General features: G+C 37.1%; 1 protein-coding gene across 2 annotated transcripts in view; it reads right to left on the bottom strand.

Annotated features, from left to right (window-relative positions):
• Positions 1–714: 714 nt before the first annotated feature.
• The window catches only part of si:ch73-138n13.1 (uncharacterized), a 44383-nt gene continuing 18191 nt past the window's right edge, over positions 715–26906 (bottom strand). For both annotated transcript variants that reach the window (XM_058784365.1, XM_058784366.1), the window contains exons 7-13: positions 9479–9594; positions 7402–7555; positions 5284–5452; positions 4977–5116; positions 4059–4195; positions 3844–3933; positions 715–2297 (exon numbers count right to left, since the gene is read on the bottom strand). In XM_058784365.1, coding sequence (XP_058640348.1) covers positions 3852–3933; positions 4059–4195; positions 4977–5116; positions 5284–5452; positions 7402–7555; positions 9479–9594 — 798 coding nt within the window. In that variant the 3' untranslated portion in view covers positions 715–2297; positions 3844–3851. The remainder of the gene's footprint in view (positions 2298–3843; positions 3934–4058; positions 4196–4976; positions 5117–5283; positions 5453–7401; positions 7556–9478; positions 9595–26906) is intronic.

A 26906-nucleotide genomic window follows, 5' to 3' on the forward strand; every position in this document is an offset into this window, starting at 1 on the left:
GATCCATAATTAATATATTACATTGTGTACTACATTTGAAATTGACATCTGAACTTGCATCATGTCAAGAGTCAAGATTGTTCACAATTCAAAACACATTCTAGGAAATCCCACTGATATCAATAATCCTTTTTACAAGAACTAATCTAATACCTGCTGTTTTTGAAAGTTTCTTACACTCATGTCTCATTAAAGGCAGCATTTATTTGATCAAAAATATAGTAAAAACAGTAATTTATTACCATTTAAAATAACTGTTTTCTCTAATAATATATTTGAAAATATAATTTATTCCTGTCATGGTAAAGCTGAATTTTGAACAGTAATATACCGTACATTTCAAGACCAAGCATCTCCATTATTTCCACAATAGAATAGCAGACTTTGCATGTCTTAATCTATTTGGAATATTCTGATTATATGTATAATTGGAATATTCCAATAGCTGTGAACCATGTTAATGTCTTTTCAGAATAAGCCTTAATCAGAATATGTACTATTATAAGAAAATGATGTGCGTGTTAACATTGAGTTTTAATTATACTTTCTGATTAAAGCTGTTGTCTGCCAAAGATGATGTTAACAGCTGAGCTCTTCCAAGTGGCTTTATAGCCTTGCAATAAAAAAAAAAATCTTCTTAAAAAGCTCTGAAAAACACACCTTTGTTACAAAAAAAAAAAAAAAGAAAGAAAGAAAGAAAGAAAGGAATTAAAATATATTTATAGTAAATTTTATTACGAATTTACAGTATTGGACACTGGCATTACAACAGTGCAATAAACATCTTTACAGTCCAATTTAAAATGAAAAGGACAAATTACCCTTAACAGATTACAACAACTGTAGGCAGACAATGAAAAGAAGCTGATAATAGAAAAAAAAAAAAAATCGTAGGACACATTACTCGCATACCGTCAGCATACCAACATCACAACATTGATATCACGTGTGAAGACACATGCGTTACAAAATTGACTACTGGTCAAAACCGCTGTTCATTAACAGGTGAAAAGTGCTTGTTAGGTGGGAGTGGCACAACGGCCCAGCGTTTTTTTTTTAAATACGGTAACAACAAGTGTGCAATGTAATATGAACAATGTTTACAGTACTTTGACATTTCAAATTTCCCTTAGCAAACTAGTAAACTCAAAATGTGTGTAACCAAGAGCAAGGGAAACAAATTAAAACGTTTTCCCTTGTGTATTAATTCATTATCTTATAAGGGAAGAAAATATGCTGATTGTGCAATTTCCTATCATAGTTTTTGGCCCATTGTTTAAGCAAGTAAAGTACTAGGTTAAAAAAAAGAACAAAGTGACTGATTGTACATGCGCAATTTTTCCAATCATGATATTATTATGGATTCAAACATGATGGAGGACATGATGGAATGGTGAAAGCTAGACAAACTGAGGCAGCATACAGACCTTTCCATGTCTGAACGTCTCAAATCTAAACAAAAAAATATGAGTTATTAGGAGTGAAGACATGTGCAAACAAATGATTAAATAAATTCATTAGTGGCCCATCCAAACAGATTCCCACACGCTCATCCACACACATACAAGACCGCTGTTCTTAAATGAATTTTAACTCCATTTTTGATCATTAAACATTTACCATTTTCCTTTCAAACCAACATTAATACAAATATAGCATTCTGTGATTAACATTTCATCATAACTAAATACACTTTCTATACAGACAGCTCAGCATTGATTTGTCGACTATTAAAGTTTAAAAATAAAATTGTGATCGTCTATGGAAATGCATGTGCAACTATAACCGTCAACTGAACAAAAACAATGAGAATGTGACAAACAAACAAACCAAAAAAAATAAAAAATAGCATGAAAGCTGTACTAATATTAACATAAAAGGGTAAAAACAAACCAACATCATACTCCAGTTATATGAAGCACTTCAGGTTACTTGTAGGTGCGTGTGGTCCCACAGTTCCACTATAAAGGATGATCTCTCGCTCACTAGAGGTTAAAGTGGCTCTATGCAAAAATAATTCTCTCTCGTATGACGAAGAGCTGAAGAGAAACTCGATAACACATACATGGACACACGCTTCACACGCAGATCTCTGCTTCGCCCTTTAAGTCAGTCAGAAATCTTTTAGAAAGGCACCATGCACATGTACACGACTCAGGCTGGAGAGGAAGGCCAGAAAAACCAACGAAACAGAATGATGTCGTAGTCAGCAGCAGCAGAATTCCCGTCAACTCCAGGTCAAAGGTTAAGGCTTCTGTCACGAGTTACAGCTACAGATACTGCAGTTATAAGGCATCCTGAGATGATGGGGAAAAGCATTACACCGAAGCATTAACAATAAGTAACAATGCAAGTAACAAGTTTCCACCAATATAAGTAGTACAACTTTATTACGTCTTACTGAATTTGAATACAAAACACAAAAAGTAATGCTTTACTAACCTGACAATATGTCATGTAAATGCCTTACAATATGTATTTTTAAGGGGTCACAAAGGTCATAAACTGTTTAAGCAAAACTTGATGCTCGTGCATAAATTTTGGTCCATTACCTTGATTTGTTTATTTGTGTTCTGGTGGCTTATTTAATGACATTGCTATGTTTCACAGAAAACGTTAAGTCATATGAGGGGCTTTCACACCGCGTAGTTCTAGGAACTCAGTTCTAGGAAGTAGCCAGCATGGTGGTTCCTTGAGAACCAGTTTCTCCCTTGGGCCGTTTTCCTGTTGTACTCGCACTGGCAGTCAGTGTTGCCAAGTCCACGGTTTTCCCGCGGAATTTGGCTACTTTAATACTGTTGTTTTTCATGTCCGTGGGTTAAAGCGCCCCCAATAACGTGATATTTAGCCCCTGGGATGCATATTTTACCGGAGGAACCCTGCTGAAAAAAGTGTATTTTATCCCCCGGAACACAATTTCTACTGGGGACCCCCTCGAAACACAATTGGGATAGTTTTGAGTAGCAATTGGGCGGGTTTTGTTGTGAAAACCTGGCAACCCTGCTGGAAGTAGGAACTCTGAAATGGCCAACAGCGACATCTGGTTACAGTTTATTTTAAAGTGTCCTTGTTACAGTGTAATTATACATTTAACACCTTAAATTAAAGTGTTAACCGACATGTTTTTGTTATGTGTGGTGGGTTTCGTGATAACAGGGATGGAATGTGAACGCACAATTTACACAATTGAAAAAGCATGAAAATCTGACTAAATCTCCTATGACAACTTGCATTGTTGCATGTCATCAAAGCTGAGAAAAGAACACAACGCTGCGGACAACAGGTAGCTAAATGCCGTTAGTGCTGTTTTCCATGTTCATGGAGTAACTATTTTTACATGGCTTTTTAAAAATGCAGGGTAGCTGGTGTTTCGTATGTGTTTGGCCAATCAGCGTACACTTACGTCACTGGCAGTTCCTCTAGAACTGTTTTAAACCCTACTCTGAAGTAGGAGCTAAATTAGTTCCCCAAAGAACTAAATACGTTTAGCAGGAACTTCCACCAATAATTTTAGGAACTATGAAAAGGTTCCTCCGGTGCGAAAGCCCCTATTGGTTTAAAACAACATGAGGGTGGGTAAGATGACATTTTTATTTTTATTTTAATACTCAAAGCCCTTAAAGGAATATTTATTTGATCTATTGTTTGCAATTTAAAAAATTATTAAAACTTGTTCATGTTTGAACTAATATTTAACATTTTTAATAAAGTGTAAATTTGTTTTTGCTATGGTATCAAAACTGTGTTTAAAAAAATAAAACATTGCTGTTGCAATCAACTATAGAAATTGTGACAAGCCTAGTTATAATGTAATTGTACATACAGATATATAAGACCATTTACCTGCTTGTTCAGGCTGTACTGTCATTTTCATACTGACTCAAACGTTTTTTAGTCTTTAGTTCTTTCAGCCACTGAGGTGAGGACTCTTCTCTGAGAGGGGATGGAATGAGGGAAAAAAATCAGGAAAAAATAAAAAAAATACACCATAATGGTCAGTACTACCAAACGAGACCATTCTGAGACTTCCTGATGCTTATTGACCAAAAAGCACTCACCCATTCTCTTTGCCGCCAGCAGGAGGCAGCACACGGGCGGCTCGAGGCAAGAACGGAGATTTGGGTGAGCGTGAGAGCTGAGAGGGTGAAGGGCCGTCTGTCTGATTGTCTGACTCTCCTCTCTTCTTTAGCTGAGCCTGAAATGAATGAACAAATCTCGTGTCAGACAAGCTGCAAAATGATCAGCTTCCAAACAAATTCATACTATTTTAGCCTGTAAGACCTAAAACAAACATTGTTAGGAAGGTGTTTCTGTTTAATCATCTTTTTCTTAATAAACGGTTTTATGAACTGCAGCCATGTATATCTCATTTGATATGCAAATTTCGGTCTTCAACATGATCAAAACATCACTGAATTTTCTACATGCCTTCTATCATCTGATTGAGTTCATACTGTTTTAGCAAGTAAACGTAATAAATTTAACCTTCAGGTCATGGTAATCACCTTTTTGCAGTGAAATCTTTACTGATTTTTATAAAGTAAATATAAGAATAATTGTTATATTGTTACTAAAATTTCAAGATGAACATTTACTGGACTGAAGCAACTTTGACTTACTTGACTTTTTTTTTTAATCATGTTAAAAGGAGAGGAATGTTTATATGTACATTTCTTAATTATCATTGCATTCTATTGCATATTATATAATCTTACTAAGACATTATTGGAAGATATAGTGTGACAACTGATATATACATATATTACAAGCTATCCGATTTTTTTATCACATCTCACATTTCGACCATATAAATATCAGCAACTGCATCAAATTGCATATTCTTTAGATTTTGTCTAAAGCTTCAATAAACTGTTCCATTTCAAAAAAATATTTTTCAGACTATTATTTCATATGTCAGGCTTTACAAGGTTATGGAAATGGAAACTGGTGGAAAAAAATCCCCAAAATCCCCTTACCTTGAGAGCAGATGGGTCCATGCCAGGGAAAAGCGCCACTCTCTGAGGCTGAGACATGGAGGAAGTACGGGATTCAATTCCCTTGGCCTGCTCCTCAGAGTCTGACTCCTCACCCTGCTTAGAAGCGTCTGTCTTCTCATCTACAGACAGAGAACTTCAGAGTGAGTGCAGAGGACTAGATTTTATTGACTTTGCTACGGTACAAAGACAATTATGACCCAAAGAGGACCCGCAACCTACTTAAACTCAACCTCATGGGATGAGATGTGCAGGTACACACATCTCACTGCAAAGATATGTGTAATACCTGTTGAGTCCTTGTAGCGCCATTCATCATCTGCTCCGGTTCCCTCGGGTACTTGTGATAAGAGGGCGCTGTGACGGGCGGCTCGAGAGGGCGGGGCTCTGCGAGTGCTCTTCTTGTTCAGATTGACCCTGGCACGTAGTGCACTAGAGTCTAACAGTGTTGTGGAGGTCTACAGACAAAGACAGTGACATCTCAAACAAATGCCATGTACAGTTTTATTTTGTGTGTTTGCATTCAAATTAGAGTCTTCATAGAGATCGTTCTTCAAAAAATTTAAACTTGTGTCATCATTTACTCAGTTTCATGTCATTCCAAACCTATATGACTATAATTTTTTTCTATGAAACGCCAAAGATATTTAAAAAAATGTTGGTAATCAAACCGTTTTAGTTCCCACTGAGTTTCATTGTTTCTTGTCCATATAATGGAAGTCAATGGGAACTGAAATGGTTTGGTTACCAACATTCTTCAAAATATGTTCTTTATGCTGCACAGAAAAAAATGTCAAACAGGTTTGAAACAACATGAGGGTGACATTGACAAATGATGACAATTTCCAGAATTTGCATCAACTATCCATTTAGTGAGACTTGAGAGATTTCTGTCAACCCACTTAAAGTCCACTCCACCAAAACTTTGACACTTCAAAAAGTTCATAAAGACATTGTAAAAGTAATCCATATGGATTAAGTGGTTTAATCCATGAATGAAAGTCTGAATTAAATCTGTTCATTTCTGTCATGGACTTTGACAGAAACCTACGATGACCGAGAGCTCAACGCGCTGCGACTTCAGAAAACACATGAGAAAACACAAATCAAGAAAACATCTTCATCAGTTTGACAGCAGGTGCTGCAAATGCTCACAACACAAACAAATAAAGAATTTTTGGTTTTGTTTGGTTGTGTTGTGAGCATTTGTGTGTCGTCAAATTGACGAAGTTGTTTTCTTTATTTGCAGGGTTTTTTTTCTATTTGCAGCGTGTTGAGCACTCTCGGTCACCATAGAAACTAGGGGTGTGACAATTCATCGATATGGATCGATACATCGATACGATGTCTGACGATACGATGCATTGATGCCACACGTAAAATATCGATATCTGTAGTATAAATAGGCATCTATATTTTGTCACTGTCCACATTTTCACATAATGTCCGTCTATGCATTATCACCAACGCGTGCGTTCTCGTTCAAACTCACGTATCAGGACTCGATATAAGGACTGCCCGAAGGTACAAGGCGAGCATAAAAAATGCTGGGGATTGTTGGAGGAACAGTCGAGTGCTGTGTGAGAAGTTTTCTGCGCACACATCTGAAGCGCACGCACACAGACAGCCACGTCTACACCGCGCAAATACTAAATTGAGCTTTCTTTCGCTTTTTTGTGCATCAAAATGCGCGTTTTGGCGAATATCCAAGTAAATACAGTCGGTTAGGCATATGTCTTCACGTAAACAGTTGAGAAAGAAAACGCATCAGTAGGGTATATTAAATCCATGCTTTCGTTCTTAAAGTGAAAGCAAACTAATTATAAATCTAATGCTGTCAAAGAAAAATACAAGTGCTTACTGCGCCTGACTAAATAACCTTTGTAACATCAAAAATGATTAATATATATTTAATTTATACAGTGAAGACTATGTAGTTATTTTACATTTGATTATTACATTTCTGTAGCGTACCTGAAAATTTATTTTAGCCTGAGCTGAAAAACCTGAAAAGCACGTTTATTGAACTTGTGTCTTTGTTTGTATTTATTTTCTGCTATTGCTTATAATTTGGTTATCTGTAGAAAATATTTTTAGCACTGAGCCCATAGCAGCAGCCAGAATTGTTTTTCCAATTGTTTATTTTCTTTATTATTTAAAAAAAAAAGTGTACAGGCCTATTTCTGTTGTGAATGTCCGAATTGAGGTTAATGTTATATATTTTGGTTGCATTTGTGAGTTAATAAAAATGTAGATGGTTGTTTAAAATAGGTAGGCCTATATAATATCAAAATATCGAGGTATCGGCAAATATCGTATCGCTTGGGTATGAGAATCGATATCGTATCGCATCGTGACGAACCATCCGATTTACACCCCTAGTAGAAACCTCTTAAATTTCACTGACCTCTGGGAATGGGAGCTCTGTCTTCTTTTGAGGAGACGTGGTCGAGCCATCTGGTGTGTCGATGAGAAGGGGCTGTTCAGCTGTGTGCGGTGGGGTGGGCTTCCGTGGAGATGGGGTGAGGTTGTCATCAGATGAAGGTGTAGCTGGAGTGAGGCTGAGGAGGAGAAAAGGGATATTTGAACACTTATATGTTGTCTGTATTTGTGCAGAAAATGTAGAAAGCAAAAACATGACAGTAAAACTAGGTTGCTATGAGGTTCAAACTGAGCTTTTTTACCACACCAATGTATGGCCAGTAGGGGTGTAACGATACACGAATCGCGGTTGAACGATTCACAGGCATTTTCCAAATGGAAGTGATCATCCCTATCCCCTTGGAGTGGGGACTTGGGAGTGAGCAGGGCACGTGCGTGTCATTATGTAGTCGTTTGGAATGGACTTGGTGAAGGGAGCGTAATTTCCTCATTATCTTCAGCTGGGATGTTGCCGTGACAACGCAGCACGGCATGCGTCAGCAGATGTCGCTGTTTAAATGTCAATAGTCTTTTTATTGTTGTTAGCATAACTGTTGCAAATAAACATACATTTTATATTTTAAAAACTTTTTTAAATATGCTATATGATATATAAAAAATAATATATATAAAACTTTTTAAATTATGAAATGTATTTTTTTTTTATCCGGTTGTCAGCCAGCTAATCTGCTGACGCATACCGTGCTGCGTTGTCACGGGAACATCCCAGCTGAAGATAATGAGGAAATTACGCTCCCTTCACCAAGTGCATTCCAAACGACTACATAATGACACGCACGTGCCCTGCTCACTCCCAAGTCCCCACTCCAAGGGGATAGGGATGATCACTTCCATTTGGAAAATGCCCGTGAATCGTTCAACCGCGATTCGTGTATCGTTACACCCCTAATGGTCAGTGAACTGGAAAAAACATTAAGCAGCTAGATTTATGCATAAATAAATGCGTATTCATGTAACAATTAAGATGTCTGATTACTTATCATGTAACTGCATTTTGCATTACTTTATTATTATTTATTTATTTATTTTTGCCAGTATTTTCCTTGTATATTTGTGTCGGTAAATTTTGTCACTTGCAACATTAGATGAACAAGAAGCAGCAGCACAAAAACAGACAATTTTCGTTTTTTTGTTCCTTACATTTGATTCCTCATATTATGCGAGGAACATTTCTCCAAAGTAGAAGTAGTTCCAAGGGTGAGTGGTGACATTTTGAAAGTAAATTTTAATCAAAACATCATCATAATCTTCCGCTATAATGTCAGACTTCTCTCTGGCGACATATGCCAGACTCTTAAACATACAATACGATCCTAACAATTGACTACAGTCAACTATGCATTTAGATCTTTCTCCATCCAGTCGACAACCAATGAACAGGACCCAAGTTCCCACCCTATATTTTTTCTTTTTCAATAATCCATTATACTCTGATGTATGGCAAAATATGGAATAAAACATTTGTCGCTACTTCTGTTACATCACCGCTTTAATAGCAGATGGTTTATAGCCCATTGATTTTAATTTGATTTGCACACGTCATTTAGGCCTACATGAGTGTTGGTCAGACTCCCGTTCAATTGAATTTAGACCATGTATAATTTGGTAGTTCCTAATAATGTTACCGGCCAACTGTGAGTACGGAGCGGCTACATCGCCCCTTTGCGACATCCCAGATAATAGACGACACATATCCACCCATCAAAAGATCATTTCAGGGCACAGATACAACCCATCCAACCCAATGATTCGCATACTGTATATCAGCTCTTGTTTCATCTGAATCACTTTAGTCACTGCTGTAACCAAACCTCTCCGCAAGCCCAGTCTGCTCTGTAATGAAGATATATCTGCCTGTGTGTCTGTCTATGAGGCCATTATAGCATTATAGCTCTGTTACAGATGACCCACTCAATAGATGCAATTGATCCTGGTGTTGAGTTACAAACAGTGACTGAGGGTGGTTTTGGAGTCATATGTTAGTTTGAGGACATAGACAGCTGATTTATGATTTTCTATGGTTTTGGGAGGCATGTGTTCACCTGTCATCTGTGCGAAGTCCTGTCTCCCATGTGCCGTACTGACTGTCGGTCTCCTGCACCAGATTGTCTGTGTCTTTATTCTCCTCTGGTCCACTACCATGCGGCTTTACCAGATCCTGTAGAGAAAAGAAAGAAGAAGAAAAAATACCAAATTAATATAATTTCACAAAGGGATGTTTTTTTTTTTGAGGGAGTAACAATGACTGATGAGTTGACGAGACAGGAAATTACCAAATAAAAAAAACAACAACTTAGTGGTAATTTAATTTAATTCAACTGTTTGTGTTTAGTATCCATGGAGACCTGTGTTCAAATCCTGAAATAGCACACCACCATTCAAAAATTTGGGGTCAGTAAGATTATGTTCACCAAGATAAATACTGTAATTAATACTATAAAACAGTAATATTACAATATTACAAATGTTCATTCAATGTTTTGTAATAACTGTTTTCTGTTTTAATGCATTTTATTATAATTTATTCCTGTGATGATAAAGCTGAATTTTCAGCATCATGATACTTCAGAAATTATTACAATATGTTACTCAAGAAACAGTGTTTTTATTATAATCAATGTTGAAAACGCTGTGCTGTCTAACATTTTTGTGGAAACCTTGATATATTATTTCCAGATTATTTGATTAACAGAAACTTAAAGAACAGCATTTATTTGGGAATAAAATAAAATAAAATAAAAGCTAACACTAACACTAGCTTTTCTATTCTTTTGTATTCTATCTGGGTTTTTTATTTATTATATAATTGAGAAAAAAACGTGCTACGTGTGGTGCTACGATAAGCTAACTGAGACTTGTTATAGCACTTGCATATCATTGCTCTTTTGTAGATTTTGATTGCTTCCATTGTTCTCAATTGTAAGTCGCTTCAGATGAAAGCATCTGCTAAATGACAATGTAAATGTATGTGTGTATATATATATATATATATATATATATATATATATATATATATATATATATCTATAGATAGATAGATATATAGATATACACAGAGAGAGAGAGAGAGAGAGAGAGAGAGAGAGAGAAAGAAAGAATGTACAAGTCCTTACTGTCACTTTTTAAAAAGATTTTCTTAAAAAAAAAAATTGAATGGTAGTATATAAAACAAACTGTTTAATATTTAGTCATTTTGTTTAATAAAGAAAAAATAAAAAAAATCAATAAAAATACTGGAAGTGAACTTGAAAGTCAGTGATCACCATGGGTTTTTCTGAATGGGCATGATGCTTCTACCTGTGGAAAGGCATGAATGAAGATGGAGAGGGAGTTTAATCACCCTGCGGCACTCTAAACAACCACCAGGTGCAGCTAAATCTCACACTGAACAGCCCAGTCATAAACCCAGCCACTCCCTTTAATGTGTGACATCACAGCACCAGAGCTGGACATTAGCCAATCACTGAGTGAAAAGATGCAATCCACCCAGCGGGGCATAAAACTATCTTGTGTGTATCACAGAACAGAACAGCAGGACTATTAACCATGATCACATTTCAACTACAAACGAAATCACAGATGAAATTTAACTCTATAGCTAATTCTGAGGTCATTTTTGACTGTCTATTGTCCCTGTCAAATAACAAATTAAAATAAATAAGTAACGAGAAACAGCATTAAACTGGCATCCTGCATGGTGTCATAACTGGGCAGCTGCTGATATTTTCAGCCAGTAATGTAATATAATATAATATATAGGAAATTATTTCCAAATAAACCAGAAGCAGAGACACTAAAACTGCTAGTGTGACAGTGAAAATGAATGACAAGGAAGACAGGAAGACAGGAACATACTGGTGAGACTCCCATGAAAGTGCTGCACTGACCTCATAGAAATCTACTGGTTGAACTGGTGAGCGCATCCATTCAACCGTGCCTCTTTTAATGAGGAGACCACAGAGGGTACAGTGTATCTAACACACACACACACAGAGTCATCAGCTCCCTGATCACAAGCAGAACTGAGTGTGAGCACTGTGTATGTGAACCAATCAGAACTGAACTGAAAACCCTTTGAGAAGCTCAAATCAATTCCTGAATACGAGGAATAGGAATATTTGCATAATTCAAATAAAATGTTTTAAGGTAGTTTAATAATAAATTTAACCAAGAATGACCTTAATATTAGTACATATACCTGTTATTTTAACATCAATTTATATACTGTTATAATATTTATTAATTCTTTTTTTTTTTTTTTAGTTTTATTTTAATTTTAGTTCTAGTTTTAGTCATTTTATTGTTTTTTATGTGCATACTTTTATGTATATTATTAATATTAACCTTTATTTTATTTCAGCTTTATTCTTAGTCATTTTAGTACTTCAACTTGTATTTTACATTTCTTCAAAATGTATTTTATTTCAGTTTATTGCAGACAACTTTTCTAATTTTCTAAGTTTCTTAAGTTTTTTATCTACTGTTTTTTTTTTTTTACTTCAGCTTTATTTCAATGGAAAAAATACAGTTTTAACAGTTTCATTTAACAATAATAACACCCTAGTATGTAACGTTACTTGTTAGTAAACGTTATTTATAAAAGCATAAGATTATATTACCAATCAATGGGTAAATTGCTAAGCTACCTAACAATTTACATTTAATATTTGCATACAGCCATACATCATATATATTCATATCAACCATGATGGTAGAACACCCAGAATGCTCTAATTTACTCTCAAAATGTAGCCAAACAAGAAGCAACAGGTTTACACCACGGACACCTTTAACAGAACAAGTGATCTGTTCTTGTTTGATTTGTTGAAGTGGACTAATGAATTTCCTCTGATGTGTGACTTTCTTCGATTCATTGTGATTTCCTCTTCCTGCTATTCAAATTCAGCATCCTGTGGGGCGTGGCTCTTTAAAGTCACTTTAAATTCATATTTGTTTATGACTAGAAAATGGAACTAGCTAAAAACTGAGACAATTCTTAAACACATAGTCACCAGAGCAAAATATAGAATTTAAGAAGACGGGTATTGACCTGAGCATTAAGTCATTAGTATCAATGAGAGAGAGACGGTGTGTGTGTGTGTGTGTGTGTGTGTGTGTGAGACTGCATGAGAGGGAGAGTGTGTGTTGAGGCTGTTTGCATTCGAGAAAACAGCACAGGATGTCATTCATCAGCTCTGCCTTTCCTGTCAGGAAGAGTAACAGGCAACAGAGAGCAGTGAGAATCAGACCGGACAACATCAGAGCAGCGCTCCCACCTGACAAACAGCTCATCTCTCTCTCTCTCTCACACACACACACACACACACACACACACATACAGACACATATATATATAGCTTTCTATATGAGGACATAACATCAGTTGTTGTTTTTGTTTTTTAATAATGCTAATTATAAATATTCAAAATTCAAACTCTAGCCTATATAAAATTAAATTTAAGTGCTTTTTTTAATAAATAAAAGACGTTAATTCCCTTTTATCAATTCTGTGTACATTTGGCTTCACTAAACTATTTTCTATTACATTATATTAATATTATATAAAGTAATTTATGTTAACAATAGCCCGCTCTGGTCTGCAAATATCAGTACCAGCACTGGCTACTGAAAAACTCATTTCAGTTGACCACTAGTCATAAACACATGCTGGGACAGACAAAAGAAACAGATGTCTGTATGTACAGCTCAATAACAAAAGAGCACACAGATTCAGTCAGCTCTATGATAGTAACTGCTAGAGTCAACAGAATATGAACCTCTAGTCTTACCAGAGTAACCCTTAGTAGCCACCAAAATACCATAGTTACTGCACTTACTGTTAACATAATAAAACTGTGGTAACTAACTAATACCAAATCACCACTATCGTCAGTTGAAGATTAAATGACAAAATTATACTTACTTTGTTTCAAGCAGATTCAATACTAATTTTACAGCAATTTTGGTATTTTGACTGAAACTGTGGTATATTTTGTGTAAGTACCATACTGAGGTAAGCAAATGGTTGCTTCTATGCAAGCTAATGCCAGAAACAGTATGAAAAATCTTCTCTTAATCTTTGTGTTAAGTCAAAAAAAAACTAAGAAAAGAAAAACCTTGTATGTTCTAAATAACTAATCCAAATCCAAAACACAGGCTGGAATTACATTTTTTACACTGATCACTTGACCAGAAAAGCCAAGAGGAATGTCTCAAACAGCTGGTGGCTGATTAACCTAAAGCTTCTAGCACGCATTGCAGCGCTAATTCATTAGCATCGGCTACAAACACAATGCATCAGCAAAATGTCTGTGTGAACTTTTGCACATCTTTGTATATATCAAGACGCTGAAATAGGTGTGTTTGGGTTATAAATGCTTTCATTTCTGGCTAATCCAAACAATTGGGTTTATTTATGGCAGGTAAATCTTCCAAGTCTCAAACAAAGCTCGCTAATAACAGCAATGCACGTCCAACGAAGACACACCTATGATCTGCCTGCTCACCTTGGAAAGCGACCGAATTTCTGAGCCTGCCGACCACACATAAATAAACACACACACACACTAGGTGCGTTTACATGTACACTTTTTTGTCATTCCGATTAAAATCATTCCGATTGAAAGATTCGATGAACTGTTTACATGAGACGTTATCTAATCCGATATGGTGTTTCCATGTGCCTGTGCTTTCGATTTTAGGATATGCTAATAGCCTACAGTGACAACAAAAACAAGTCACCAGAGGAAAAAACGCCCATATTTACGTTAATATTTTTAATATCTGTTTGCACTTTGCTTAGAATAAACGGTTAATATTTGAATCCCTTGCGTTCATTCGAGCGCTCAGTCATATGGCCAGAACGCGATCATAGAAATCATATGTCCCTCTGTAATGCAGCTGAGATTAATTGTACTCTGATACTACAAAGTTGTACTGTACTTAAATGGAACAAATACACGATTTCTTACCAAGAGTTGCTGAACAATGAATCAAAGGAGCATTGCTTTATCACAATCGTGTTTCGTACAACATTCATGGAGTGAGCACGTATAAATTCAAGCAGATCGGAAATTATGAATCTGTCATCTATACAAATACAAATGACAAAGGCAATTTTTGGTCAAGTTGTTTATTTTCATTGAGCTACTTTCACTATCATCACTGTGTTGTTTCTAAGCTGAAAAGCAGAAAATTGCGCTTCATTTCAGATCTGTTTTTCACTCCGGACATGAGAGCAGATAGTCCGTCACACAGCAAGCGTTCTCCTTTCTAATGTGTAACTGTATAATGGAAATTTTAACTTTATACCTCCACTATTACCCAGTCTCTACTGTAGTGTCGGTGTCCCCAAATCACAGAATGTACTGTTGCCGACATCATCACGTTCACGTTCTGACGACCCGACCTCTGGGCGTGATGGCGTAGACGCAAAATGTCGGTTTAAAGTGTTTACATGGCAGGATTTTAATTTTGTTCGGTTTATAGAAAGGTTTATCCCACCCCTCTCAAACCGATTACAATTTCATTCGGTTTGGGCATTTTTATTCCGATTGAGGTGTTTATATGGAGCATTTTCATTCGGATTGGACTTTTAAACCGATTACAATGCTCCATGTAAACGCACCTACTGAGAGGGAGTGGTACTCAGAACTAACATTAGTTGTAATGGCCTAAAGGGCCACACTGACAACATAAGGGTGTAGGTCTAGGTAGAACAATATCTTATTTTAAAGGGCAAAGCCCTGAATAAGAACACTCTTATCTGAACCTTACAGTGTGAAAATAACAAATACACAGCACTAGAGAGAGAGAGAGCTTGAAAACCTCTCGCCATCTCACTACACGAACAGGAAGAGTGCGTCAGGGGAAGCAAAGAAACAATGAACGGATGGAAAGAAAAGATGAGAGGTAGAAAGAAAAGGGTACTTGTCACTTAAACACCAACACACTGATGTTTGGTCGTTTATAGAGATGCGTTTGTGTTTCTATTTACACTTGTGAGAGTCTCGTCTCCAAATCTGAATCTCCTGGCATTCTCATAAAACATTCCCACCAAAGGTGTGGCTACATTTACCTCAGGGAACATCAAACATTAACAGCTGATATTACTGGGTTGTGAAGGAGCAGTGCAAGACGTTTGGAAGACTGAATTTACATACATTAAATACAACTGCAGTAAGACAAGGCTAATCTCTGGCAATTGAGAATGAATGGCTGCTATTTAAAAAGTTGACAAATTATCCAAATATATACACTATCAAAAAAGTCTATACGACTTTTATTTATTTTATTTTTTTTAAGTAGTCTCGTCCATCAAGGCTGCTTTTATTTGATCAAAAATGCAGTAAAAAGAGTAATACTGTGAAATATATCTATATATATATATATATATATATATATATATATATATATATATATTTTTTTTTTTTTTTTTTAAATAACTGCTTTATATTTTAATATATTGTACATTATTTAATTCCTGTGATGGCAAAAGCTGACGTTTCGACATCATTCCTACAGTGTTTAATGTCACACGATCCTTCAGAAATCATTGTAATATGCCAATTTGCTGCTCAAGAAACATTTATCATCAATGCTGAAAATTGTAGTAATGCTTACTATTTTTGTGGAAATTGTGTTAATTTTTTTTTTTCAGGATTATTCAATTAATAGAAAGTTCAAAAGAGAAACATTTATTTAAAACAGAAACCTTTTGTAAGACTATAAATGTCTACTGTCATTTTGATCAATTTATTGTGTCCTTGATGAATAAAAGTATTAATTTCTTACGATCTAACAGAACTAGAAACTTTAGAATGCTAGTGTATATTATATATTGTATTGGTAGACACAGTATTAAAGAAAGCAGTTCAATAATTGGTCTCTAGTGTGTAGTTTTAACATTTCAGTCAGTTTACTGGTGCATTTGCTCCAAATAATATGCTTCAAGTACTCCTAATGTACACATTTACTTTCATGTGCACAATTCTGAGCCTGTAACCCTGAGGCACTGTTACACAGTTCAAACTATGTGGTGATAATATATATATAGTATGGCTGAAGAGGAAATAGAGCACTCTGCCTGTGTATGTCACAGAGAGAGTGGTGATGGCCGAAGGACACAAGAAACACCCCATTATGGCTAGTTAATTCTGTTACAATGATTACCTGTTTTGACTGTTTCCTGTGACATTGAAACCAAGGAGCAATGTACAGTACAGTTCTTTCTTTTGTTCAATCTTTCTGACACACAAGCTCCCAAATAGAGTCTGAGTGATAGAGGAAAAACCCTTGACTGACAGCACAGTGAATGAGCATTATGAGATGTGACATGACTGAAACTCAGCTATCAGGGGGGATATAATGCAGTTGAAAACCTGCCCACCAGCATTCCCTGATTTACTCTGTCTTAGACAAACAGCAGCTTCTTGCTTTTGAGATCACTCAGTGTTTTGTTGAACATGCAGGACAACACCGCTTTCATCTGGCTTATACATACTTAAACACCAACTGGCACTGACTTTGAGGCACAACTCTAACAACAGCACAAATACTTGATCTTTTTGGTGCAAAACTGAGAACATGCATGTAAATGTCCAATAAGTGTATGCAAACTCTCCTTGCAATGTACTGGAAGGTTTCAGTATGCATGAAACAGCACCCATGCAGACGATGTCTACATTTTGTGTCAATTGTGCTGACCTAGCTTTCCCAGAATGCCCTTCTGGGCTCACTGTGCATCTCGAAGCTTCTCTCATACCACTGCAAAGGTCAACAAACACAGAGTAGGAGATGGAGAGGCACCAGGTACAAAAGAAAGAAAATGTATACACAATATAGGAACATGGTTTAAAAATTAGCAGTTGCTAGGGCTCTAGACGTGAAAGTTATCCAGATTGAATGACATAGGAAGTCTCTAAATTCATCTACTATAGAAAAGCCAAATGTTTCCCAACACTGTTCCTGGAGGCACACCAACAGTACACATTTTGGATATGTCCCTTATCTGACCCATCCATTTCAGGTCATGCCCTGCACACAAATATGCCTACTTCCATACTATATAGTAGGCGAAATGTGACTGAAATGTGATTTGAAAATTCATAGTATTCATAAAACAGTAGGTAAAAAGTACCCGGATGACCTACTACGTCCACTGAGATTCTTAGATGAGCATTCAATAAACATTTTACTACGCCATTAAGCCACAGGAAAGGGTTGGGAATGGGAGTGAAGCACCACAACTGACAGCACAAGTCACATGACTATGACAACTTGACAGATGTAGTACCAAGCAGTATAATAATACTACACACATTAATAATACATATAGAATATACTTTTTAACGGTCATAAAGTTTGTTTCTCATCCACCTTAGAACATACTCAGACAGTATGCGATTTTGGATGGACCATTGTAATCTCTACTAATAAGCTGGTGGAATCAGATTGTAATGAGTGGAAATCAGATGCGTTTAATCAGGAAGAGTTTGAAAATGTGTAGTGTTTGTGTGCCTCCAGGAACAGGGAAACACTGCTACAGCCATCTAAATGCCTCTAAATTCACCGCTTTTAACAAAATAAATGTGATGGTTTTGCTAAATGAATCTGTGAACATCTGTTATCGTATTGTGTTTACTGTCCATATATCATTTATAGGATGGACATGTCTCTCAACTAGCCTAGTTTTATGGGGAAACTTGGTTAGTCATTCAGACAAACCACCAGAAATTTTCAGGTTTTTTTTTTGCAAGTGTCTATTAGGGCAGGGGTGCTCATTTGTGTTCCTGGAGATCTATTTTTCTGCAAACTTCAGTTCCAGCCCTGCTCCAACACACCTGTTTGTAATTATATTCCTGATTATCATAATTAGCTGGTTCAGGTGTATTTTCTAATTAGAGTCGGAGCTAAACTTTGCACGAAGGCAGACCTCCAGGAATAGGCTTGAGCAGCCCTGCTTCAGGGGGTCTGTAAAGCAGGGATAGGCAACTTCGGTCCTGGAGAGCCTAATCAGACACACCTGCCTGTAATTTTTAAGCAATCCTGAAAACTTCTGAGGTTGGATTTGTCAGGTGTGTTTGATAGGGGATGAAGCTAAACTCTGCAGGATGGTGGGTCACCATCACCTGTTGCCCACCCCTGCCGTAAAGCTTGAGATAACTACAGAAGCAAGCTCAGTTTCATTTTCAGATAGTGACAAAAGAAAGACATTAAGCCATGGGTTCTCAACTCTGGCCCGCAAAATCCAGTTTCCTGGAGAGTTCATCTCCAACCCTAATCAAACACACCCGAACAAGCAAATCAAGGTCTTTAGGATCACTATAAAGTTACAGGCAGGTGAGTTTGATCATGGTTGGAGCTAAACTCTGCAGGAAAATGGATCTTGCGGACCAGAGTTGAGAACTCCTGCTTTAAGCAGTTATGTTTAAATGGAAAGTGACCACCTAGACAAAGATTGAGGGCTACATGGTGCCAGGTGGGAAATCAGTATGTGCACTACCCTGTATTTGTGGTGGGTGAGATGTGTGGTTTTAGAAATGCTGATTTTGGATTAAGCAGATATAGAAATGACATATGTTTCTCTTACAGACGAGGGAGTGCTCGGTGAAGCCAATGAGGTGGTTCGTCTGCGCAGGGACAAGCGTTGTTGGCTGCGCAGGCTGAATCTGCGAAAGGATTCACGGCTGCGACTGGCCAGGCTGCGTAGAGAGGCAGCCCTCTTAAAGCCACCTCCGTCCTCTCCACCTCCTCCTGCAGATCTTCTCTCCACGCTGTTGGAGACCAAGTTGAGGGCGCCTTGAAGGGAACGGCGCACATTCCCCATCCAGCCCGAAACTTGCGAGTGGGCAACTGACAACTTGTCGCCCAGGTACTCCATCTCTCAGGATTTAGAGTGAGTAAATTTAATAAAGGTTTGCGTCCTCAATGTCAAGCTCTTTCAGTCAAGTTCTTTAACTTGGGACACTGTGGACATCTAATCAAGACTCTCAAATGGAGGCTCTAAGGTCCATTGACGATAGTCCAATTCAAGGGAAGTGGCCTCGATTTACAAGAGAATCCAGTCCAGTGATGTCCAGTTGAAAGTGCGTCTGTATGTAATCTCCATGGTTGGGTAGCTCCTTATGATATGGAGGACCTTCCTCTTTAGCCCAGTCCAGCAACTTAAGTGTTGCTCTGATACACCATGTCTCCAGAGCGAGGCCAGGACAGATTGTGCTCCACTCAGCACTGCAGTACGATACAAACTGCAAATTGCCACCAAGCAGCCGACCGTGATCTAACTTCCAACAATGCTTGACCAAAGTTTGGGGACTATTTTCAGTGACATACCTCAATAGCAAGTCAGAGATATATAGTAGCATAAGGTCACTCAGGTACTCCTAATTTAAGATTGCATGGGCCTAACTGTTGATAGAGTCATTGTTCTATAATACAGTTTTCTGAGACATCATAGTAAAAGCTAGAACAGAGGACACTGGATTGTCCCAGAGATCACAGCAGTTCTGCAATGCCTCATGCTCAGTGACAAAGCAACAAAGTTATAGTTATTATGTAACCACAGAGGCACCTGCAATTACATCCCTAAACAAAAAATAGAGTGGTGTGATGTCATGGAGGCTGATTCAATATGCCTTACTTACTGACCTGAGCAACTCTTTTTAAATAGTTACATTTCAATCAATCAATGCATCAATAGCATACAAATGTCATTCACATTTAATAGAGAAACAACCATCTGCGTCACTAGAGATGGTCTGAAATGAGCAGTGCACCACTCCTACATGAATGTTTGAGCTTCTTTTGAGTGGATCTGTTAGCAGAGTCACATACTCAAACAAACGCTAGTCAACTCATGAATCAGAGCTGTCAAACACACACACTTTCCCAGTCACGTCTCAAACCTGTCCGGCAGAGTGAGCTACTTCAACGACATCTCCCGAAAAGCATCAAAACTGTCCACCTGTCAAGTCGGAAAACGTCTGTAACTCTCAATGTAGGGTCAAACGGAAAGCTGGAGACCAATATGAGTGTTTCCTTTTTTCACAAAAGTCCAGAGTGAAAGTCTGTTCGTAAAACATGGAAATTACGAGCCAGAAGTATCCAGGTGGTTTCGCAGGCACTGACTGGAAAATTGAAATACTGTTTCAAGGTGGTCTTTTCCTCTGGTGTCCGTAAATGTGTCCCTGCAGGTACTGGCAGGTAGAACAGAAATGCGTCAGCTTTCCTGCCTCCGTCCCCCTGTGCTACAGGACTTGTGCTCAAGGAGAAAACAGAGGGAGCAGGAAAATGAGAGCAGAGACGGAGAGGGAGGGGTAAGGGAAGCCTGTGATACGAGCATGAGAGAGAGAGAGAGAGAGAGGAAGATATATGCATTGCAGTGTTCCCTGCTACTGTTCCAGCTTTGAGAGAGCAAGAGAAGGAGAGAGAGACAGATGGAGAGAGGTGCATTGGTTATGCAATATTGTCAGCAGCTCATTTTGCTGAGAGCAGAAGAATGCTTGATGAAAGAAAACAAAAAAGGAAGAAACAAATTTATTTGTTAACAGAAACAAATAAATGGGACAGATATAGCACATCTCTGTGCATGTTTAGAGACAATCACTCTGGCTTGTAAGGATTTTAAAGCACATGGTACCATGGGTTAGTTTGCAATGCAAATGTACACAATCTGTCATGCAAACATCACTGATGACCAACCAAACCTTGCCGTCCTTTTTTGGCCCAACATTTATTTCCATATTCCAATTTCAATTCTGATTTTGAGTTTTTGCAATCAACACAGATCGCAAGCAAAAACAAAAAAAGAAATTAACATTAAAATCTTTCTGTGCTTCTTAATATATTTTTGGATTCATTGATGTACTGTATGAATTAAACCAGTAGTATCTAACTCAGTTCCTGGAGGGCCGGAGCCCTACAGAGTTTAGCTCCAACCCTAATTAAACACACCTGATCCAGCTAATTAAGTCCTTCAGGCTTATTTGAAAACTACATGGTTTGTGTTGGAGCAGGGTTGAAACAAAACTCTGCAGGGCTGCGGCCCTCCAGGAACTGAGTTTGACACCCCTGAATTAAACAATGAGTTCAAATGGGTGGGGGGGACTGAGCCAGTGAAATGCTGAGGTGCAATTTGGCGCCCACTAGTGGACTCAGACTGAATTACACTGTATCATGTAAATGGAGAAAAAAAAAAAAAATATTAACCTCACCTGAGACCAAATCTACATCTAAATAATAGTAACATTAATAATATAAACATACACCATTGAACTATTACAGCTTTCTAAATCACTCTGTCACATTATTAATAGCTTTATTAAGTCAGTTGTGTTTTTTACACAGAGTGGGCTTCAAAAGAGACCTCATGTAAAGTCTAAGATTCAAAATCCAATTTAAATTCTGAAATAAATTATGTTTTAAATATTGTGACATAAAATGAATTGGGCATGCAGAATTCTGCCCTATTTAGATCACTGATCTAACAAGAAAACTTGCAAGTGAACTCCTTTAATAATCAAAGGCATAAAAAAGGAAAGGAATCTCAAAAAGGTTTTTGTGTTGACTATTTTAACACATTATTGACACAAATTATGCAACTATAACACATAAGTGTGTAGAAATTAGCAGGAACAACACATTGGTTGTGTTAAAAGTAGCACAAAATGTATTGTCCTTAACTAGACACAGAGGTGCGTTAAGAAACAACACATGAGTATGGAACACCATACTTGGCTGCAGAATTTGTACAATGTATTTAACCCATCCAAGTGCACACACACAGCAGTGACTCAGTGAGTAGTGAACACACACCTGGAGCAGTGGGCAGCCATTTTTGCTGCGGCGCCCAGGGAGCAGTTGTGGGATCGGTGCATTGCTCAAGGGTCACCTCCGTCGTGGTATTAAGGGTGGTTATTCACTCCCCACCTACAATTCCTGCCGGGACAGAGACTCGAACCCGTGGCCTTTGGGCTACAAGTCCACCTCTCTAACCATTAGGCCACGACTGCCACCTGATTGCCCCATGACTGAAAAACAATCTCTGTTTAAATAAAATAATACAAGCTCCAGTTTCAGCTGGCACAGAAGACACAAAACACTAAGATTAGATTAAAGAACAGCATGACAAGAGAGTCTTATAAATGGCAAAAGGCAACCAATGGCAAATTAGTTGTTGTTCCTTTTATAGAAACAGAGCAATAGTTATGTGGAATCTGCTTTCTTTCATGACTATCGGTACAAACCACGCATCTTATTACACGATAATCAGCATAGAGGCAAAGATTTAACATACAGCTACAACTTAAACTGACATTAGAAGGATCTGGCTAACATCCATGTATCGATTAAATGCATGCATTAGCCACAGTGCTGAGTGGTAAAATGATGACTATACTTTTATGAATGTATCATCACTAGAATACTATCCTGTCAGCCTGGCTTTCAAATGAGTCACAGCCACTGCTCATGATTCAGTCATCTGCCTGATGGTAAAACCACCTCAAGAACCAGAATCTGTACACTTACTGCGTTTTCTATAAATACTGTTTTGATCATACAGTATATTTATTTAGACATCACTCATAGTTAGTGCTGCTTAGAAGATGTATACATCGCCAGTATAGTTTGTGACAGAGAGAGGTTTACATATTCCACTAGTTTTGGAAACCTCATAATAGATCTAAAAGCCCATTAACACAGTAATCACTGTGTTTTAGGACAACTAAAAGAAAGACAAATCCAAATCTTGTAATGTACTCGAAAATGCTGTCAAGCTACAGTTGTTTCTTCTAACTACTATAATTTAACATAAATGTCAAATAAATTTGGCCCCAATATGACAATACTGTGTATGCGTGTACACTTTGTGCGTGCTTACGTAGGTATATTTCACTTAAAATGACACGACCCCATTTTTGCTTTCACAAGTCTGTCATCTGTTCCATTATTGTTCCCAGTTACATTTTAAAGGGTTAGTCTTTAGCCTTTAACAACAAACAACAGCACATTAAGGTTTATTACTGGGCACATTACATCCTATTACTCTGACTACATCAAGATAACAAAGAGCAATTATAAACTCCAAACAGAACAAGTGGTCTAAATAATGTGATGTTCCTCTTTAAACCGCACGTGGTCCATTCAGGAAGGGGTAACGCTGTTAACACTGACTGAGCCTACTTCCTTCCTGAAAATTACAGAATACACAGGTAGTGGCACAGGCTATGACATATGGATGTTTTGGCTTTTCATATATCAAGCCATGTAATAAAAGCAGTGAGAAAGAGGATTAATTTTATCTGAGCCCCGTATTATGACTCAGTGCAAGCTAAAGTTGTGTTAAAGCAAGAGATTTGTTTGCTAAATAAGATGATCAAATAGTTTTGGGAATGAAACAAATCAAAACTCCTTAAGGGCTTATAGTCACATGACAATCAAAGAGATACTGTTGATGTGCAGATGATATAGAAGGGAACATGATGAGAACTTGGATAAGCTTATTGTGCACTGTTTGAGACTGGCTTGGGCATTTACATTAACAGAACTGGTTCGTACGCATACTAAAATGATTGATAAGTGATCTAGTGCTGGGCAACAATTAATCGCTTCTAAAAAAGCATTGTAAAACTCTGTATATTTATTATGTACCGGTATATAAAAGACACATATACAGTATATATTTTGAAAACATTTATATGCATTTCATATATTTATATTCATATGATTTATATTATATATAAATATAGAAGTCGACATTTGAAGTGGATCAAACAAGTTAATCAAAGTTGTCCTAAAACAAGAACACATTTTGGTTTTAGGTTTTAGGACAACTTTGATGAAAGGTTTTGATCCACTTCTAATGTTGACTACTGTATATAAACATTATATAATATATAAACATAACATATAAACATAAAATTAAATATATACGTGCATGTGTGTGTACTTATATATAGCCTATATCATAAATATACACAGTACACACACATATATTATGTATACAAAAACCTTTATTTTGGATGCGATTAATCACGATTAATCGTTGCCCAGCACTAGATAAAACCAATAAAAATGTTTTGGGCTATCTGGAGGATGCACGTAGCCAGTCAATGGGCAGGGCTAGTTGAATAAAATGTGTATTGTTTAAAAAAAATTAAAAAACAATCTCTCACATCTATATATATTTAAGGTTTTTGATACTGCATGAGTACTAGGCTCATATTAGCACAATACATGCAGAAAATACTACTGTATTTCTAACAACATAATAATAGATACTGAATGATTTTTTTTCAACCTGTACTATCTGAGCCCATATTGGATTCATTCAAAGATGTCTGGGGAGACAGAAAACAAAAGAAAAAAGAAGTACTTTTTATGGAGAGTGAACCATCTGTCCACCTCCATAGTTAATTAAATAAACTAATCACCTGAACAAGTTTCAGGAAATTAAAAGAACAGAGTGAAACAATATCTGTTTAATTAGCCAGACAACAGGAAGCATCCTTGGTCACATGAAGATAATATTATTGAACAGAATGATACGCACAAATTACAGAGGAAGAAACAACTTCGCAAATCAATGTGCTATAAAATGCATCTACGCTAAAAAAAAACATAACATAACAACTTTTGGCTTCATCCAAAAAGTCAAACATCAGTCAATCTATGACAAGAGATGTCACAGACCTCCACACAGCATTTGTTTGTACTGATCTCAGATTGCATAAAGTGTTGTGGTTGTGTAGTGGTATGTGTAGTTGCATTACCATCTTGACAGTAAAATGAAGTAAGCTTACCCAAAGCCACCAACAGCAGGAAGAACAGAAGCGATAAGCCATGGTTCTATGAAGCAAATCCTTCTATTTAGCCCAAAAGAATGGCTTACAGTCTTTACTTTTGTGAAGTTTATTTGAATGTTCATTACATCTCTACCTCTCTCAGCGTCTGTGTAAATCTTCTGTGCCCATGAGCACATAGTGATGTAAAAATTACACTTCCTATGATGACCAATACTGAGAAACGATGAGAGTGGGAGAGCAAGAGAGAGAGAGAGAGAGTGCTTCCTCTTGAAGCCCACATGCAAACACCCACATAACAATAATAAACTCAAACGTTTAAAATAAGAAACAAACTATCGGTCCTGGAAAGTTTCAAATTAAATTAAAGGTTAAGAGGACATTCTCGGCTGACAGATCAGCCCCATTTTATAGCCACGGCTAACTGTGAATCATAAAAATCAACACTGTAATAACTTGATTCATACAGCAGATGGCACTATGTATGCATTCAGAGGCACTAAGGGGGGGGGAAAAAGACTAAAACTGCCTTGTGGAATACGTCTCCAGGTGGAAAAACTTTCCTCTTTCCTCAAAACACTTCATCATCCAAGAATTCGTATGAAATTTCAATGAATCTGTCCATCAAAAACAAGGCAGAGATTGATCTCAAGCTCTTCAACAGAATGTTTAAACTGGAGTTAATGTTGTCCATACACAACTTTTCACACAGTTGATAAACACATCATGATTAAGTCTGTTTTTTAGGTTGATTTACACAATCTTACTCAATGCTAGCTGTGCAGCCGTGCTAGAAAACGCTCTACCATTACACAGTAACTTTAAGACACTCCTTTCTGTCATCAGACTGCATTCCTGCACCACCCACTCCTACACACACACAAATAAAACACAAGCTAGTTAGCCTCCATACCCGACAAACATGCATATAAATATAAACATTTAGCTTTAATGGCCCTCAGACTAAATAACTAGTTCAGTATGTGCTTTAACAAGTCTATTAAGATACGGGCAAACATCATTAGCCAAGCACTACATGCCAGAAAGGGTCATATGACAGCTGTTATTCACATTGTCGGGGAACTCCTCCAACATCTGGTCTCTTAAAGCTGGGTGACATCATCAGAAGTCAACAAGAAATCTCTCCAACCTTCATTTTTGTGCACTTTCCATTAGAACATGGTGAAGAACTTGATTCTTATGTAAGATGTTTGCTGGTCCATGTGCAAAGTAGGGCTTGGCAATCTCACCTTAATTTTTTCAGTTTTTTGACAACATCTGAAATATAGCTCAATAAAAGTTTTAGGTTAGGAACTGAATAAATACAACAAAGTCACAAACTTTATGATGAAGTGTGAGAAATGATGCCCGTAGTGATTTTGGCTAAGTCTCGTAAGTTGAGAACTTAACAAGCTGCTTGCACCTTTTTGCAAAAGCTTGCAGCTTCATTGACAAGCAAACAAGTTTTTATTATAAAAGACAAGTGAGTTTAGGAAATTTGAAAGCTTTACACTATTTGTTGTTTAGAAGTTCAAATAAAACAAGCTCTATAAATATTAGTCATATTAGAAGAGCTACTTTTTTCGTTTCATCTCTTCCATAGACTAGTTTTAGTTGCATCCAACTAACAGATGGAACAGTAACAGTACTGCACTGTTTAATCGAAATG

Source organism: Onychostoma macrolepis, chromosome 08 (genome assembly GCF_012432095.1).
Source record: "Onychostoma macrolepis isolate SWU-2019 chromosome 08, ASM1243209v1, whole genome shotgun sequence".
In the NCBI taxonomy this organism is placed as follows: Eukaryota; Metazoa; Chordata; class Actinopteri; order Cypriniformes; family Cyprinidae; genus Onychostoma; species Onychostoma macrolepis.